The sequence below is a fragment of the Argopecten irradians genome, chromosome 6 (genome assembly GCF_041381155.1).
Source record: "Argopecten irradians isolate NY chromosome 6, Ai_NY, whole genome shotgun sequence".
Lineage (NCBI taxonomy): Eukaryota > Metazoa > Mollusca > Bivalvia > Pectinida > Pectinidae > Argopecten > Argopecten irradians.
Window position 1 is genome coordinate 24,315,803 of NC_091139.1, and position 19,546 is coordinate 24,335,348.

The window sequence follows — 19,546 nt, forward strand, 5'->3', positions numbered from 1 at the left end:
GAACATCCCTCCCACAAAAACTCTTTATTTATTTACACATGCAATTTCCTTCATATGAAGGTTTCTAGAAGAATACGTCACGCACATTTGTTGGTATGTCTGTCTGGAAAGTTTGGTCGTTAACTTTCATGCTATGATGCATAAATTATTAATTTATTGTATGTACATGTACCATGTAGATCATTTTTAGAATCATATGTAAAAGTGTGAAGGTTTTGAACTTAAAAAAAAGAAAACAGAAAAAAACATGAATGATTTTAAATAAAATAATACATAGCCGATTTACTTATATGAAGCTCATCTTTTTTTTTACAATTTGATTAAAATCTATGACACTTTGTGAACTTTTGACCTTTTTATTTTTACATAATTTGATTTCACTCGTTCTAACAACATTTTGATGTCGGCCAAGTTCATAATTAAATTTTCCGTTTGGTCAGAGAAGGTACTCGCAGACACAGAGTCTTGTGAGCGTTTGACTCGGCTGTTTTGGACGCTTTATTTCATCAGTAAGAAGTCAGGGACATGGTCTCCGAGTTTTGAATGGTCTTCAGCACTGTGTGTCAAAATAACAATAGTTGGGATATTTTATTTACATTAAATCAATGGAAACAATAGCCATCCAGTGTGTAATTTGGTTAAAGATCATTTCTGTATCAGGGTGTCAGACAAAACACTTAGCTCGTTTCTTTCCTTTTTTCTCATGTATGTACTCTTTCAAAATTTTTTTTAGTTCTCTTAACAAAATATGAATAGTATTTTTTTTCTGCAATGATGGGAAATTTTACATCAAATTAAGTGTGAAATAGGTTATTTTCTTATTATTTCAAACCCCAAACAGACCAGAAAATTAAACAGGTTTTGTGGTTCTCAAGGCACAGATGGTATAAACAATCTCAGGCCAAAAACCACGATTACTTATATAAGTATCAACTAATTCATTAAATAATTGTAATATAAGCTAGGGGTATGGTATGATATTGGAAACTGCGTCAGTGACAGACTCATTAAGATGTCCCTCTTAATTATGTAACCTCTTAGTTGACAGTAATTGAAACACATGGGGCAGTTGCCAGGTAACTGACCATACATGTAGGTCAGTGGTTTTTCTCTGGGTACTCTGGCTTTCCTCCATCTCCTATACCATCCTTGATGATCATGGATGTAAATATGGCATTAAACATAAATAAACTCAACCAGTTTCTATAGTTTCTAGATAAAGAGCCACAGGTTATGTTAAAATCCAATATTTGTGTAGCTGTTAGTGACTTTCAAACAATTATTGTTTTAATTATATGCCAGGTGTTTGCTATGTAAAATCTTGTCATCAATATTTGTTTTCTCTCTAAAAATATCCAGAACCTGGATCCAGCAACATTATATTGGTACGGTTATAACCCTTGTATGTGACCGTTATCATGCATCTATGCATGCAACCATGCATTGCTGATATAACTGCTTATTATGATATCGTATAATTGTTACATTACATTTAATTAAGACATCACGATTCTCATGCTCAGAAGCATACTAAATGGTCATTATGATTAATGATAAATACATGTTCGTTTAGAGGGGGAGGGGTGGGGGCTTATTGTATGTCAGTTATGGTACAGCTCCTGGTTGTTATATCAGTCTAAATAATATCCATCTCTCAAGGTGTAGTTTGTGTTGGTCCAAGGCTGATTTAACAAAACAAATACAGTAGTTAAAGCAAAATAAAAAACATTTGATAATTTGTTACATTTTTCCTGAAAACTTGAGATTTCAGATCGAGACAGTTCCAAAAGTCACGAATGAAACCATTTCTAACTGCATGTTAACTTTGCTAATGGAATGAAAATTCTCAGGACATTTAGTTAGAGACTCTTGCCAGTTGTGAAGTGAGATTGAAGTTGTGTGTGATTTAGGAGGTAAACAGACTTCAATGATGATTAAGACTTAATCTAGAAAGAGAATGATATTTGTAATCTACGATATTTCTCATTAAAATGATGAGCAGCTGTGGTAAAAATATAATCTGAGTAATTGATGGTCTTTAATCAGCTAGATGGACATATCTCATCAATTTAAGCTAATTAACGAAGATAAAGATTGACAATTGGCAATGACTTATTTCCTTGCAATGGGGCTCCTTAGAGGGATTCCAAGAAACAGTTGATTATAGTAAAGAACGCTCCATTGGGGAAATCTATTGGATAAAATGTGTTTTTTATGCCCAAACCATGAATTTAGGGAGTGGATAGGTAGTGGGGAATGAGGGAGTTGCAGGGCATGGGATTGTATTGTTATAAATCTTTTTTGCATTCTGTCCTTTCCCAATTTCATAGGAAGTGCAAGGTGCAAAATCTTGAATGCTCCACTATCATAAAACATTGCATGTCCTAAGATGAACAAATGGGTTTGACATTTTATACACAAAACATCTTCATTGTCTGCATTTTGTTATTTATATTTACTGTACCTGGGCCTAGGTAGCCCATTTGTATTTAGAATAGTATATTTCTGCTATTTTATAGAATGTAAGGGCTGTGATACCAAAATTCCATATCATATACCATAGATTGGTGCCGTCCCGCCTCAGAAACAAGAGCAGAGATACCTTTCCATATGTTATACCATAGATTGGTGACGTCCTGCCCCAGAAACAAGAGCAGATATACCTTTTGATATGATCCAATTGATGGTGACGTCCTGCCCCAGAAACAAGAGCAGAGATACCTTTCCATATGTCATACCATAGATTGGTGACGTCCCGCCTCAGAAACAAGAGCAGAGATACCTTTCCATATGTTATACCATAGATTGGTGACGTCCTGCCTCAGAAACAAGAGCAGAGATACCTTTTGATATGATCCAATTGATGGTGACGTCCTGCCCCAGAAACAAGAGCAGAGATACCTTTCCATATGTTATACCATAGATTGGTGACATCCCGCCTCAGAAACAAGAGCAGAGATACCTTTCCATATGTTATACCATAGATTGGTGACATCCCGCCTCAGAAACAAGAGCAGAGATACCTTTCCATATGTTATACCATAGATTGGTGACATCCCGCCTCAGAAACAAGAGCAGAGATACCTTTCCATATGTTATACCATAGATTGGTGACATCCCGCCTCAGAAACAAGAGCAGAGATACCTTTCCATATGTTATACCATAGATTGGTGAAGTCCCGCCTCAGAAACAAGAGCAGAGATACCTTTCCATATGTTATACCATAGATTGGTGACGTCCTGCCCAGAAACAAGAGCAGAGATACCTTTCCATATGTTATACCATAGATTGGTGACGTCACGCCTCAGAAACAAGAGCAGAGATACCTTTCCATATGTTATACCATAGATTGGTGACGTCCTGCCCCAGAAACAAGAGCAGAGATACCTTTCCATATGATCAAATTGATTGGTGATGTCCCGCCTCAGAAACAAGAGCAGAGATACTTTTCCTTATGTTATACAACAAGAGCAGAGATACCTTTCCATAGTATCCAATTGATTGGTGATGTCCTGCCCCAGAAACAAGAGCAGAGATATAGTGCTGTATAATATGAATTAGTTTATTGTGGTCATCTCAGATGTACTGCACTGACCTACCAAGTGGCCATAATGGACACAAAAATCAGAATGACCATCTCTTGGTCTGGCTGATAAGTTTATCAATAGTAATTACTAGGGACCAGAATAGTGCTCCTGGTCAGGTTTCCCCGCCACGATCAGATTGACAAATCAAAAGAAGTAGGTCAAGTTTTACTGAGTGAAGGAAATTGACCAATCATTAACTGTCCTGTTTTCTAGGTTAATCACACAATAGAAAGACTCTATAACCATCTTATTTACTGTTGTTTTTCATAATTTATAATGGTTCCATTTCACTGTCAGACCCCTGATCTAAAATGACAGAATAATTACGAGATCTTTGTTGATCTTTATGATGATAGAGAGCTACACTTTTTGGCTTTTGATTTAAAGAAAACATCTTTTATAAAATAGTACTAGTTGTATATGTTTTATTTTGTTGTACAGAGTTTGATAAGCTCTAAAATCTACAGGCCATTTAGAAATTTACTTAGGAATATAGGATGGATTCATCTCCTCTACCATCTGCTACGTCTAAGATGTAAACACTATCAAACAAACAAACAAACAAACAAGCACGCCAATGGTATAAAGTTTATTTGATCTCCGGTATCTTCCAAATTGAATACTTTATATTATATGACGTTGACCCGTAGCCAATTCAAAGGACTGAAGCAATGTTGGAGAATCTATCCAGAAATTATAGATGTGCTGTAGGTGATATTATGGCTGATGTGAATTCCTGACTCTTTGCTCCAGGAAAGATTAACACATTTACATTCATTGGCCTCATTATGGTTAATTAGCATGGATTATTGATTGCTTTATTCTATACTTCCTACCCTTACCCCAGCGGGGATAGCTATACCATTCACTTGTTCCTCATGAACATTACTGACACGTGCTCAAGTGTACCTTAAATACTAATTTGGTAATAAAACACCCGGGTTGTCCAGCTATTATGTGGCGAGGAGATTCGTGGGAGGTTGGGATTCCAGGCCGTTACACGGTGTCAGTAGATAGCTTTTTATTGGAATTTCGATCATTAACAATTTTTCAGTGTTTTTGAATGCTTTGCCTGAAGCTTCAGACCTTTTCACGGCAGCTACTTTACTCCAGCAGATAAGAATCACAAAGTGGAGCTGAAACATTGAAAATGGTTTAAGCCGTTGGTGATTGTAACAGTGTAGCTATGGACATCTGTATGATGATGGAAATCGTGTCCCCAAATTGTTATAGTGGTTACAGCTGTGGTTCTGCGAGTCCATCATTACAATGAAAACAGTTGTTTTCTCGTTACTCTGGTATCGCTGTTTCTACGTTATCACAGAGATGGAATGGAGACATGGTCAGGGTGTGTTTGTATTGGTGTGGGTTAATTACTAGGAATACTAACGTTTTTGGTAGAAGAGATATGGCCAAGAATTTGTGTCAGATCTGAAATGTATTGTAATTTTCTGGTGGATAATCAAATCATTTGAATAATAGTTTAATAAAATATAGACCAATGATGTAAATAGGTCATATGAGGACAGGTGTCTTTAGGGCTCCAATAGTCAGGGTCATATTAGGACAGGTGTCTAGGGGGACACCAAAAGTCTGGGTCATATGAGGACAGGTGTCTAGGGGGACACCAACAGTCAGGGTCATATGAGGACAGGTGTCTAGGGGGACACCAACAGTCAGGGTCATATGAGGACAGGTGTCTAGGGGGACACCAACAGTCAGGGTCATATGAGGTCAGGTGTCTAGGGGACACCAACAGTCATGGAAATATGTCAGGTCATATGAGGACAGCTAGGGGACACCAACAGTCATGGAAATATGGGTCAGGTGTCTAGAGGGACACCAACAGTCAGGGTCATATGGGGACAGGTGTCTAGAGGGACTCCAACAGTCACGGAAATATGGGGATAGATGTCTAGGGGGACACCAACAGTCATGGAAATATGGGGACAGGTGTCTAGGGGGACACTACAATCACAGAAATATGGGGACAGGTGTCTAGGAGGACACCACCAGTCATGGAAATATGGGAACAGGTGTCTAGGGGGACACCAACAGTCACGGAAATATGGGGACAGGTGTTTAGTGGGACACCAACAGTCAGGGTCATATGGGGACAGGTGTCTAGGGGGACACCAACAGTCAGGGTCATATGAGGACAGGTGTCTAGGGGGATACCAATAGTCAGGGTCATATGATGACAGGTGTCTTTGAGGACATTTGAGGTATTGGTCTGTGTGTGGCTTTTTCCTGCCCCATGAGGATTAGTTTCTCACGGTCACCAATATTTCTATCTATAGCAAAACATTCTTTTTAGAATAACATGATACAGGATGATTGTACTGTCAGTAGACCTTGGGTAGCACTACAGATTGATTGCCAGAGGTCCTAAGTTAGCACCCTGATAATGACGATGATACACTCCTCAGGTGTACACGTGGATCACTATAAAAAGTCATTCCTTGTGCTGCTGAAACAATTTGCTTGCATGGCTATAAGGACATACATTATTCAGTAGAAGTTTGAAGGGTGTGCGTTTGATCGGAGTCACCAGCGTACCTGTCAGTACATTCCATTATCTCGTTAAGTCAGGTGTATTTGTTTGCCGTCAGGTGATATCCCTTTGAGGAAGTCATCTATTGCTTTACTGATTGTAGCATCCATTGTTTCACACATTACAATGATATTTTACAAATTTCACCAATTTTGTACTGTTGTTTTACGGAAACAAATTCACTTGATTTCATTATGCATTATTCAAATTTTATTTTCAGTTTGTAGGTAAATATTTTCAGAATGCTAAGCATGTTGATGAAGTATACATGGTTTTAGGTTAGGTTTTATGGCCACTGAATTATTAATGATGGACATGATTCTTTGAAAATAGATGTGTTCAATACATCCAGATAGGTAATATTGACTCGTCAGAATATCTCAGATAAATAGTGTATCATTCGATCAATCTGTGTTATGTAAATGATCTTATACCTGGATATTCATCCTTACTTAGTTAAAAGAAACATTTGCCATCTTAATAAAATCCTTTAATTTAGCTATATTTAGAATATGATAATTAATTTTACAAACTCAGTCCAAAAAAATATTAGGTAAAAGCTGGTTCACAACTAGACTTGTTTTAAAGTTTAATTCTGATTGTCAGCAGAGAGGATTTCTTCCTTAAAAAGTTTCATTTCAGAACCAAAGTATGTCAAAATGGATTGACTGAATTTGTTATACAGATTTGTGTTTCAAATCTCAGAGCTTAGAGAGACAATTCAGTGAGGCTAATTCTGATACATAACCACAAAGCAAAATATGACATAAATGTATTGTTCTACATTCCTTATGAAACAAATATCAAGAAATATTGACAAATTTCACAACATTGTGAAGTGTTTGGATTGATACCGTTGAAATTCCACATCGTAGCTACAACATGTATGCTGTACCCATACCAGAGCCAATGTCGCGCACGTTAAACAAATGCAATACATAACCACTATGGAGGTGATGAATTCTTTTTATACAAGAACATGCATCTAATAATGTAAAGACACCACTGTAAGAGCGATTTGAGTACTTCTAGACAAAAAATTTCTTTACTACACTGGCTAGGGCCAGGGTCCGGCATACAAGACACATCCGACCACTATGTGTAATGGCGGACAGTAAGCGAGTTTGAACATTTCACATACATTTTCACTACAGTGGGCTTTTCTGGCATATCACAGTAAAACCAATAATCTTATTTCTATAAGAACAGGCTTCTTTCCAAAATACAGTGCCGTGCCAAAAGTATTCGGTCACAATGGCGGTGTGTTAATGTCGTGTTAATAACATAGCTGAAAATGGCCTTGGCATTCATTGTGAACGTCACTGATGATGACGTGCATCATTTTTAGGTTTGCGTATGACGTCATGTTAAGTCACACAATATTTTTGTTGTCGTCTGCTTTCTGTTTTTTTCCCATGGACGTGTACTGCCAAGATGGGCCGAAAAGGGAAAGAACTGTCAATGGGCATTAAAAATATGATCGTAGGGATGTTTAGGAGTGGATTTTCACGGAGAAAGATAAGTATGATGTTAAAAATACCCAAGTCTACAGTTATTGACATTGTAAACAAATTTTGTACATGTGGTTCAGTGGAGAACAGGTCGAGACGTGGATGACCAAAGTTAGTGAATTTGTGGGATTATCGTTCTTTGGAGAGGATTGTTAAAAACAATAGGAGGGATTCCCTTAATGATATTACCGTTAATTACAATGAGCAAAGGTATGTTTCGACTTCTAAAAGAATACTTCAGCGGCATCTAAGCCAACATGGGTATACCAGGTGTGTTTCTAGGAAGAAACTTGTCATGAAGCAGAGTAACAGAACTAAGAGACTTGCTTGGTGTAGAGAAAAGCGGAGATAGACAATATATAATTGGAAGCGAGTGATTTTCTCAGATGAAAGCAAAATAGTTATTGGACAGGACCACAGAGTTTATATATGGAGAAAGAGAGGTGAAGGATGGGGACCGGATCTTGTGCAGCCGTGCGATACTCAAAACAAACTCGAGGTTATGATTTGGGGGTATATTTGTTGGAACGGTGTGGAGACATAAGCTCGAGTGGAAAGAAATATTAATGCGGCAAAATATCAGGAGGTTTTGGAGGAAAATCTTTGGCCAGTTCTTGCCAGACATTTTCCTACTGGTGGTTTTTCTTTTTCAAGACGACAATGCCCCAGTTCACCATGCGAGGTCCACTCAAGACTACATCGCCCAGAACGGAATTAATGGAATGAGTTGTCCCGCTCAATCACCAGATTTAAACATAATTGAAAATATTTGGTTATTAATAAAAAGAAAACGCCAGTCTTGAGTAGCAGCTGTGAAATCGGCAAACGACTTGTTTTCCGTGATTCAGAGGATTTGGACGGAGATCACACCTTGCTACATTCAAAGCTTGTACAACACGATCCCTTAACAAATTTTAAACGTAATTAGATTGAAAGGACATCTTACAAAATACTGAAGGTAAGTGTGTAATACCGTTGCAATCGACTGTTTAGTATATAAGTAAAATTAATTTGGAATTCGTTTCGTTTTTACCGTCATGTAAACACGCCGCCATTGTGACCGAATACTTTTGGCACGGTACTGTATGTGCAAATTTTAATGTACTTTAAGATTGAATTCTCCATTTAAAAAAAAATCAAAAATCTTTTGTTTTCATTTGAATTTACAGGTTAATTACATGTTCCATTGGATGCTATGTCGCCTCATTCTGACTTGGAACGACCGTAGCTTTAATGCTGAAGTATCCCACTTTCCTTTAAATAAGTACAGGTCTTATTTCCTTTGGTAGTACATGGGCTTAGCTCCTGGTAATTTTGTAGAAGGTATAAAAAGATAAAATGATGATAGATATTTACTTGCTTGGATGATTGTATACACGGTTGGCCGGTTTTGAACAAGGTATGAAGTGTTAGATAGGGTATGATTAATGAAATACAGTGTCTGTAAAACTTGTATACTGTAAAAGTGAATTCTGTATAGAAATTATATACCAGCCAACTCAACTAAGCTCAGCATGCCTGGCAGGTTTCTAAATGAAAGTATTGAAACTCTATTTCCATGGTGTTGAAACTTTTGTTTTACTATATAAATCAATATTGAATATCAATGAACAGATATTTGTTTTATTCATGACTGAAATTATTGATCCAAAAACTAACCAAGAATATATCATTTGAAAGCTCTGAGCAACTAAAAAACTACACTCACGTATATAGTTCATGTTATACAGCACATATGCTGATTTTTTTCAGCAATTAAAAGCATAGATCAACATGTGCATGCATCAGTCTCAAATTTGTTTAATTAGTATGGTAATTTCATTCAGATTATTTCATTTGATGAGGAAAACTTCAGAAGATCACTTGATGGTTTAGATTATAAATTTACCTTTAATGATTCTTTAATGTTTACAAGGAGATAAGAAACTACAGTAAGTGTTGTCCCGACATATTACCACGAGCCTCGAGCTCTATCTCTGGGATTTGTGAGTTTGAATTCCATGTGGTGCAGTTGCCAGGTACTGGACAAAGATTTTTCTCCAAGTACTCCAACTTTCACCCACCACATAAACCTGTCACGTTCTTATATGCCCCTATCTGTTAATAGGATGTTACACCAGTAAAATAAAACCTGACTTAAGAATACTCGGACAACTTTAAGTTTTACCTTGGTTCGGCCAACTTTGAGTTAACAAAGATGGGTAGTATTGGAAACAATAAGTCTTACTTTCCTAAATACCAAGCAATAAGCTGACACATAGATTAACACATTGATAGTCTTGGTATATGATATGGAAGCTAAAAATTCTAGGATCCACATTTCTTCCATCGTTACGGGACAGAAAATCCTGTCAATTAGTCATGGATATTAGGCTAGATTAACAGATAATGCTATGCTTGCTGGAAGATTAAAGCCTGTCATTCAGATGATAAAATTAGCCCTGCCTTTGTAGCTCTGAAGTAAACTGTATTTTCACTATTTCAAATTACATTCCACACGCCTCCAATCTTCTACCAGTCCTGTTTTTCTATACGGTGACAATTCAGACTGTTTGTTCCTATAGAAACCATGCATGATAAATGCTTGCTAATTTGCAACATTTGGCTTTTATTCACCTCCTGAATCTCATACATCCTTAAATGGCAATGAGTGTCATAGAATAGAAAACAAAAACAAACAAATAAAACCTCATTTAGGTTTTGATTATAACATGATTATATATATAATGATAATATTGTGATGAATATTTGTTTTGTTATAACCAGGCGAGGTTTTAATTTGAAGTTGATTCTGCATATATTATAGCTAGTGGCTATATATTTCACTAATACCATAGGAGAGGTCCATTATAGGAGTGACCTTCAAGGCCATAACCACATCAGCACAGACCAGTTTGTTTGTCAGTTTGCAGACAAATGGTTAGGACACCTAGCTACTATACTATGTATTTTGTAGAGGTGAGATTCTTTGCAGAATATTGGTTGTATTTGTAACATTGATCGTGAATCCTTACAAATCAATGGCGTTCTTTGAAATCTAAAGGTAATAGACTTTATTTAAATAACTTGTTGTAGCAGTACGGAAAATAAATTAGTTTCGATTGTTTAGCTTCCAGTAGGGTTAATCAAGAATGATTTCGTCGAATCATTAGCAAAGGATTAAACAAAGATCATGAATTTTAGCTTCAGATTACAATTGTGTAAATTGTGAGATTTTGGAAAAAGGTTCTTCCACAGAAAGCAATTAATATTGTCAGTCTTCCTAATTGATATCATTGTTGTAATTATACATTTCTCTGTTGCCATGGTGATCTGTGACAAAAATAGAAAAGAAAAATGCAGTCGCTTAACTTTGGTAGTTCCCACTGGTAACTGTATGGGCTTTGCCTGTGTCTTTGGTGACATGCTTCAGTGAGATAGCACTATAAAAAAGGGGGCAAAAGTTTGGCTATCACAAAGAGACACAAAACAAACATACGGCAGGCTTCCAAAACATGCACACACTTCATACATGGAACACACTGCATACACAGGAGGCCGTCCTTAAATGATCCTGACTGTTTAAAGGACATTCATTTAACCAGCCAACTAACCAGCCAACCATACTGAACATATGGAAAAGAAGGATGCACTCAGTGTATAGTGGACAGAACTTGATAGCGATATTCTACTTCAATATGTAATATATATCTATGGCTATTACACAATCTCTAACATTATAACTATCAATCCTAAGGTAAATATTCCCTTGACTAGATCTTGTGACTGAACTTACCCCGTAAACACTGTCTGATGTCAACTTCTTATTGTAATATTTATGTAATCACAGTCCTTCCTGAATTAACAATGTTTCTCAAAGCCTTCGTAACACAGCTTCTACAGATTAATTATTGATATGGATTTATGAAAGACTATTCTGAGAGAACGATGCAACTTTGAGCATAAACAAACAACTTGATTTACAATAAACTTGTATACTGACAAGAGCAGATAACTCCATAAATTACAAAGATGGTAAATGTTCAAGCAGTCATGAAAAGGCAATTCAATAGAGGACATTTCGTATTTATTCAAACCAATCTTTATTTTTTTTTTGCCTAACTTAGAGGGACCTTGATATTAATGTCTGTAACTACCTATATTTTCAGAACAATTGGTTGAGACTTCAAAGGGAGACTATTTCAGTAAAGGGAGATAATTTTACTCAAGCACACATGTGCTATTATAGTACATATTTAAAGGGAACTTTTCACTTAAAGAAGTTTTAAAACCAAACAAGGGTCAGCATTTTAATATCAGAATTGAGGTCCTGTTTTTCCTTGTTGATCAAATTGTCAAACTGGTATTGTTCTGATAAGATTTTGTATGCTGTTTTCACAGTCTTCATGAACACTCGGATAACAGCCTAAGAGGAGTTACTGTCTCATGAGATAATATCTTCACCCCTGAAGACACATTTAGACTCTTCTAAATCAAAGACTAGACCAGTCCATAATGAAATTTCAGGGGTGAATGAGTTGTAGTAAGACTCTACTCTATTGTTTGACTTATGAATTTTAATGGAAACAGAAAAAGCTGAATGGACTACAAAAATCAAAACAGCTATAGCTGTTAAACTTTGTCTGTGTCGTGTAGCATAAAATCAGAACACCAAAAAAATGTTAATAAAACGTTACTATGTAAGTTCTTAACGCTACTTTGAAACTCCCTCGACACAACTCTCCCTCTCATCCACATATCGCCATCAATAAAATCTGTAATGGCTTCCGTGACAAAAGTGTACTTTGAGTTTGATTATAGAAGCCTACATGAAGCCGTCACCGTTCACAAGGGGTTTGACAGTTTTATGGAGCCGAAAACAAGAGAAGTTGCTTCCCTTTGAGATATGTCTTTCATTTGAAGTTTGTTGATGGTAACTCAGAGCTGACTTGTGGTGTTGTAAAATACTGTACTTTTATTTTGTAACTTGTCACTGAAAGTAATGTTAGATATGGTGGTGATAGGTTGGATATCTCTAGCATTTACCACATCAATGGATTTGACATAAACAATTGTACAATAAACCTATTGTACAGTAACACATCAAAAAGACAATTAATAGCCCCACCTGTAATTTGCAACAACATGATTTCGATGTTTAATGGATGGAAATTGTTAACAGAATGTGTTTTTTGTAGCAACTACATTTTTAATCTATTATCAATGAAACTTAATTTCCAAAAGAGAAAATTTAGTTGTGTAAAATATAAGTACCATATATCTGACCTTGTAAATGCCCCTGTCCATGTAAGCTCCCTTCTTCCCTTTTTGAAGCCCCAATATCACATACCTCAAAGTGAATGTAAGCTGAAAATATGACAACCAACAGTTTAATTAAGGATTTCTTTTGCAAATGATTGATGGCTTACTTTGTGCATTAATTGTTTTTGTGAAAGGGTAGCCCACATTTGGTCTTATTAGCGCCCCCTTATTTCCTTTAATTACATGAGCGCCTTGGATGCTTATTAGGTCAAATATAGTATGTCAGCGTCATTGTCTATGTCAACAATATTGGGCCGTTGTCTGGTCAGCAAAGTGTTTCTATGTGGTAACCATCTAAAATGATTTTTCATACTCGCTTCCCTTATAAATTTGCTTGCTTGGGATTACTTTTCAGGTCTGAAACTGAAAGCTATGATCATGTTTACTAAGAATTGAAAATAAATTTCTTTGCAAATTTTCAAATTCATTTTGTCGGATTAAGCATATTTATTTCTTCCCCTTTCCTGAAAATGCTGGCTTTGAGGTCAATGAAAAGTCAAGTCATTGTTACTTAAAATGAAAATAAAAACTGTAACCACACAATCAAAAGTTTGCTTTCATCTGGACCTCTATGGAGATCTTAATTATTTGCTTTAATTTTTTGAAAAGATTGATAAAAAAAATAGAATTAGGTTTCATTCTTTCAAAACCTTTTATTATGATACTCAAACAAAAATGAAAATAGATTTGTTTGATTAAGAATATTTTATTTGTGCTCAACAGAGAGTGCCCAAAGATTTGTGAGGAATGTCTTCTTTTTCTGTGTTCAACATCACTTAATCACATTAATATGGCAAGTTTTCATATGAGAAATGGCTATCATTAATTGTGTTCTCGCCTACACTTGGAATCAGATTACAGGAAATAGTTTTGGTATAGGGTATTAGTGGTGTGAGCTATCAGCTAATTACTTGACATTACACCTTTAGGAAATTGATGTGAGAGAAATTTCAATGTCAGCTATAATAAATAACGTTAGGTAATTGACTCTTTAAAGAAATTAATTTGTCCATGTTCCATTTGTCCTTCAACAGTAGAACTATTCAAGCTTCCATTTGTCCTTCAGCAGTAGAACTGTTCATGCTTCCATTTGTCCTTAAGACCTATTCAAGCTTTCATTTGTCCTTCAGCAATAGAACTATATTCATGCTTCCATTTGTCCTTAAGCACCTATTCAAGCTTCCATTTGCCATTCAGCAGTAGAACTATTTAAGCTTCCATTTGTCCTTAAGCACCTATTCAAGCTTCCATTTCCCTTCATCAGTAGAACTGTTCAAGCTTCGATTTGTCCTTCATCAGTAGAACTATTCAAGCTTCGATTTGTCCTTCATCAGTAGAACTATTCAAGCTTCCATATGTACTTCATCAGTAGAACTGTTCAAGCTTCGATTTGTCCTTCATCAGTAGAACTATTCAAGCTTCCATTTGTCCTTCATCAGTAGAACTATTCAAGCTTCCATTTGTCCTTCATCAGTAGAACTATTCAAGCTTCCATTTGTCCTTCATCAGTAGAACTATTCAAGCTTCCATTTGTCCTTCATCAGTAGAACTATTCAAGCTTCGATTTGTCCTTCATCAGTAGAACTATTCAAGCTTCGATTTGTCCTTCATCAGTAGAACTATTCAAGCTTCCATATGTCCTTCATCAGTAGAACTATTCAAGCTTCCATTTGTCCTTCATCAGTAGAACTATTCAAGCTTTCTTTTGTCCTTCATCAGTAGAACTATTCAAGCTTCCATATGTACTTCATCAGTAGAATTGTTCAAGCTTCGATTTGTCCTTCATCAGTAGAACTATTCAAGCTTCCATTTGTCCTTCATCAGTAGAACTATTCAAGCTTCCATTTGTCCTTCATCAGTAGAACTATTCAAGCTTCCATTTGTCCTTCATCAGTAGAACTATTCAAGCTTCCATTTGTCCTTCATCAGTAGAACTATTCAAGCTTTCTTTTGTCCTTCATCAGTAGAACTATTCAAGCTTCCATATGTACTTCATCAGTAGAACTGTTCAAGCTTCGATTTGTCCTTCATCAGTAGAACTATTCAAGCTTCCATTTGTCCTTCATCAGTAGAACTATTCATGCTTCCATTTGTCCTTCATCAGTAGAACTATTCAAGCTTCCATATGTCTTCATCAGTAGAACTTTTCAAGCTTCATTTGTCTTCATCAGTAGAACTATTCAAGCTTCCATTTGTCCTTCATCAGTAGAACTATTCAAGCTTCCATATGTCCTTCATCAGTAGAACTATTAAGCTTCCATTTGTCCTTCATCAGTAGAACTATTCAAGCTTCCATATGTACTTCATCAGAAGAACTGTTCAAGCTTCGATTTGTCCTTCATCAGTAGAACTATTCAAGCTTCCATATGTACTTCATCAGTAGAACTGTTCAAGCTTCGATTTTGTCCTTCATCAGTAGAACTTTTCAAGCTTCGATTTGTCCTTCATCAGTAGAACTATTCAAGCTTCGATTTGTCCTTCATCAGTAGAACTATTCAAGCTTCCATTTGTCTTTCAGCAGTAGAACTATTCAAGCTTCGATTTTTCCTTCATCAGTAGAACTATTCAAGCTTCGATTTGTCCTTCATCAGTAGAACTATTCAAGCTTCGATTTGTCCTTCATCAGTAGAACTATTCAAGCTTTGATTTGTCCTTCATCAGTAGAACTATTTAAGCTTTGATTTGTCCTTCATCAGTAGAACTATTCAAGCTTCCATTTGTCCTTCAGCAGTAGAACTATTCAAGCTATTCGTTTTTTTCCTTCATCAGTAGAACTATTCAAGCTTCCATATGTACTTCATCAGTAGAACTATTCAAGCTTCCATTTGTCCTTCATCAGTAGAACTATTCAAGCTTCCATATGTACTTCATCAGTAGAACTATTCAAGCTTCGATTTGTCCTTCATCAGTAGAACTATTCAAGCTTCGATTTGTCCTTCATCAGTAGAACTATTCAAGCTTCCATATGTACTTCATCAGTAGAACTATTCAAGCTTCGATTTGTCCTTCATCAGTAGAACTTTTCAAGCTTCCATTTGTCCTTCATCAGTAGAACTATTCAAGCTTCGATTTTTCCTTCATCAGTAGAACTATTCAAGCTTCCTCATGCCATGTTGTATTGCATGGTGTTCGAACTGATACCTGTACAAGTGAAAAAGATCCTTAATGCAGGTTAGATCTGTTGTGTCTATTTACATTTTATTGTAGTAAAACAAATTAATGAAAGACTTTACAGATATAACTGTTGTTTCTATGGTATTTCATTTGACTAATTCTGCCATATTTCACATGCAGAAAATTAAGTGTAATTTGTTCACTGGCTCAGAGTGCATTTGGGACCAATATGGCTAAGAAGACAAACATGGAACTTCCTTTGGGAGGGCGTTGTCTTCTCGCCCACATTCTGTAGAACATAGCCGATATAATCGACTTTAACGCCTTACGGCATGGTGTTTGTTACATTATAGGAATGAAATTATCGGTAGCTTACATAATTGCAAAAGTACATGGAGGCTCTAATATCAATATTAGATTGTAAAACAATGAACTTAAACCTGTTTCTAGACTTTGAGAACTCTTTAGGATCCTTTGTACATGGCTCTTCAAGTAATTGAATAATTCAGTAAATAGATATATATTGACTGTATGTATTCAATAACGACCTAAAGGCCAACTAATCTCTTATTTGATTTTAATATTATATTTGATTATTGCAAGGCAATCGAACAATGTGTTTAAAATCAATTTAAATGAAGAGCAACAGTCTTCAGCAGTTTTATTTCCAAGCATAGACCTGCATTGTACAAGTCATAGGCTTATCGTATAGGCTTATCGTCACACAGACATGCACATATATATATACATTGGCTTATTACTATAGACACTGCACTAAAAGCATCCATATGTTAATTAACAGGAATTAGGTGATAATCATATTATGATCTGACTCTATCATGAGCTTTGATTACCAAGTAATGGAATATCAGTATAAGGCATTGATTTCCTTCCAAACTTAGGCTTATTATCAGACAGGGGCTTATTACCAGACATGGACTTATTACCAGGTATGGGCTTATTACCAGACATGGGCTTATTATATGATATGGACATATTACCAGACATGCCCTTATTGTTAGACAGGGCCTTATTACCAGACATGGACTTATTACCAGGTATGGGCTTATTATCAGACAGGGGCTTATTACCAGACATGGACTTATTACCAGGTATGGGCTTATTATCAGACAGGGGCTTATTACCAGACATGGACTTATTACCAGGTATGGGCTTATTATCAGACATGGACTTATTATCAGACATGGGCTTATTACCAGGTATGGGCTTATTACCAGACATGGGCTTATTACCAGGTATGGGCTTATTACCAGACATGGGCTTATTATATGATATGGACATATTACCAGACATGCCCTTATTGTTTGACATGGGCTTATTATCAGACAGGGGCTTATTACCAGACATGGACTTATTACCAGGTATGGGCTTATTACCAGACATGGGCTTATTATATGATATGGACATATTACCAGACATGACCTTATTGTTTGACATGGACTTATTACCAGGTATGGGCTTATTACCAGGCATGGGTTTATTACCAGGCATGGGCTTATTACCAGGCATGGGACCTTATTATATGATATGGACATATTACCAGACATGACATGGCTTATTGTTTGACATGGGCTTATTACCAGACATGGGCTTATTATTTGATATGGACATATTACCAGACATGACCTTATTGTTTGACATGGGCTTATTACCAGGCATGGGCTTATTATATGATATGGACATATTACCAGACATGGACTTATTACCAGGTATGGGCTTATTACCAGACATGGGCTTATTATATGATATGGACATATTACCAGACATGCCCTTATTGTTTGACATGGGCTTATTACCAGGCATGGGCTTATATCGGGCATGGGCTTATTAACAGGCATGGGCTTATCATCAGACATGGGCTTATTATATTACATGAACTTATTACCACACATGGCTGTATTACCAGACTCGGCAACAATTGCCAGACATGGGTTTCTTTACAAGCCAGTATAAATTGGCCTCTTGGACAAAAGTTCTAGCTTCTCTTGTGATTTCACTAAACACTCAGTTTTAGAAATCTTCATGAAATCTCATATCGAAGGAACAAGTTACCTTTTATTTTTATTGATAACAAGAATCTATATTTTGAAATTATTTGTTACAAAAGTTCAGCTGAGGCAGCCATTTTTATCATGTTGTCCTTGAATCATGACACTATGTCAGTCTCTAAATGCAAAACAATTCTGAATGGTTTTGTTAGATTTTTGATTTTTTTAGATCATGCCATGAAAATTTGATTTTGTGATAGTTCCTGAAAGATGCACATGATTTCAGTGATTGTACGTTCCTGGAAATTGATCTTCCTATCATTGAAGCTGTATTTCCAGTAGTAATTCTGCATTCAAAGTAAGACTGCATTCACAACATTTTAATGTACTGTAAATATTGATCGATGCTGTCTAAGTCATATGTTCGTTCACAAAGGTAGAATTTACAAATAAACATGTTCTGAGGAAAAAAGTATCACAACTGTGTAAATGTGGTTATATGACGTAAGATATCCATTGACAAATTTTTTTGTCTGCCTGTTTCATAATAAAACTTGGCGAGATTTTTGGCTACAAGCCTGAGTTGTCTATTGATTAGTACGGTATGGGACAGTCAGATGAGAGTAAGGTGTTGGTGCTGTCATGTGCGAGGTATATATTACCAAGTTCTTGTGCGAGCACCTATAGGTGAGGCAGTTTCCCTGTGACTCAATGAGATTACTTGTGTTGTTACGAAGCCGAGCGGCCATTATACGGGAATGCTGGTATAGTTCCTAATTGAATAACTTTATAATTACATTTTCTTCGGGAACACTTTTGCACCGCTGTATTTTTACGTCATCATTCGTACAAAAAACAAATCCAGTTCTGTCGTCAATCTCACCAAAGTCGATTCCACAGAACAATGTAGAATGGTTTATTTTCGTGTGTGAAGTCAATTACGTCATGCATGTTATAATACAGTCGTTGACGGACTGTCCAATTACTTGTTAACATTTTGGGTTTTGAGGAAAATTCAAAGAATAAAAAACTAATGACATCACTATTTGCATGAAGGATATTGTCCAAATCTGCATTAAATGAGGATTTTAATATGAACTTTTTCCATGGTTGTTCGCCTGCTCTGTGTTTCTCGTAATTTGGATAGATATTTTTAGAATTAAGAAACTGATGTTTGATGTATGTATGTATACAGGCTGCATGCCCATCAGACACCCAACAGAATTTTCTTTAGAGACAAGTTCTTACTGTTTCAAAGAAGCTCGATAACATATCACCCTAAAATTATTCCTTTTAATCAGTCAAAGTCATTGCACAATTGAAGAATATCTGAAAAATGCAATTATGTAATTATTATTGCAAACTTGAGGATTGCATAGAAAATGTGTTTGGATGGAACAGGTGTTGATATAATTGAAATAAAGATCCGAGTCTGCCATCCCATTTATGGATTTGTAGATGACATTTAG

The 19,546-nt window shown here is 36.1% G+C and overlaps 1 protein-coding gene across 1 annotated transcript; it reads right to left on the bottom strand.

The window, feature by feature from the left end:
- Positions 1 to 16,905: 16,905 nt before the first annotated feature.
- LOC138326405 (zinc finger protein 512B-like) lies at positions 16,906 to 17,598 on the bottom strand. Its single transcript, XM_069272515.1, has one exon. The coding sequence runs from the start codon at positions 17,596 to 17,598 to the stop codon at positions 16,906 to 16,908; it is 693 nt and encodes a 230-aa protein (XP_069128616.1).
- Positions 17,599 to 19,546: the final 1,948 nt, after the last annotated feature.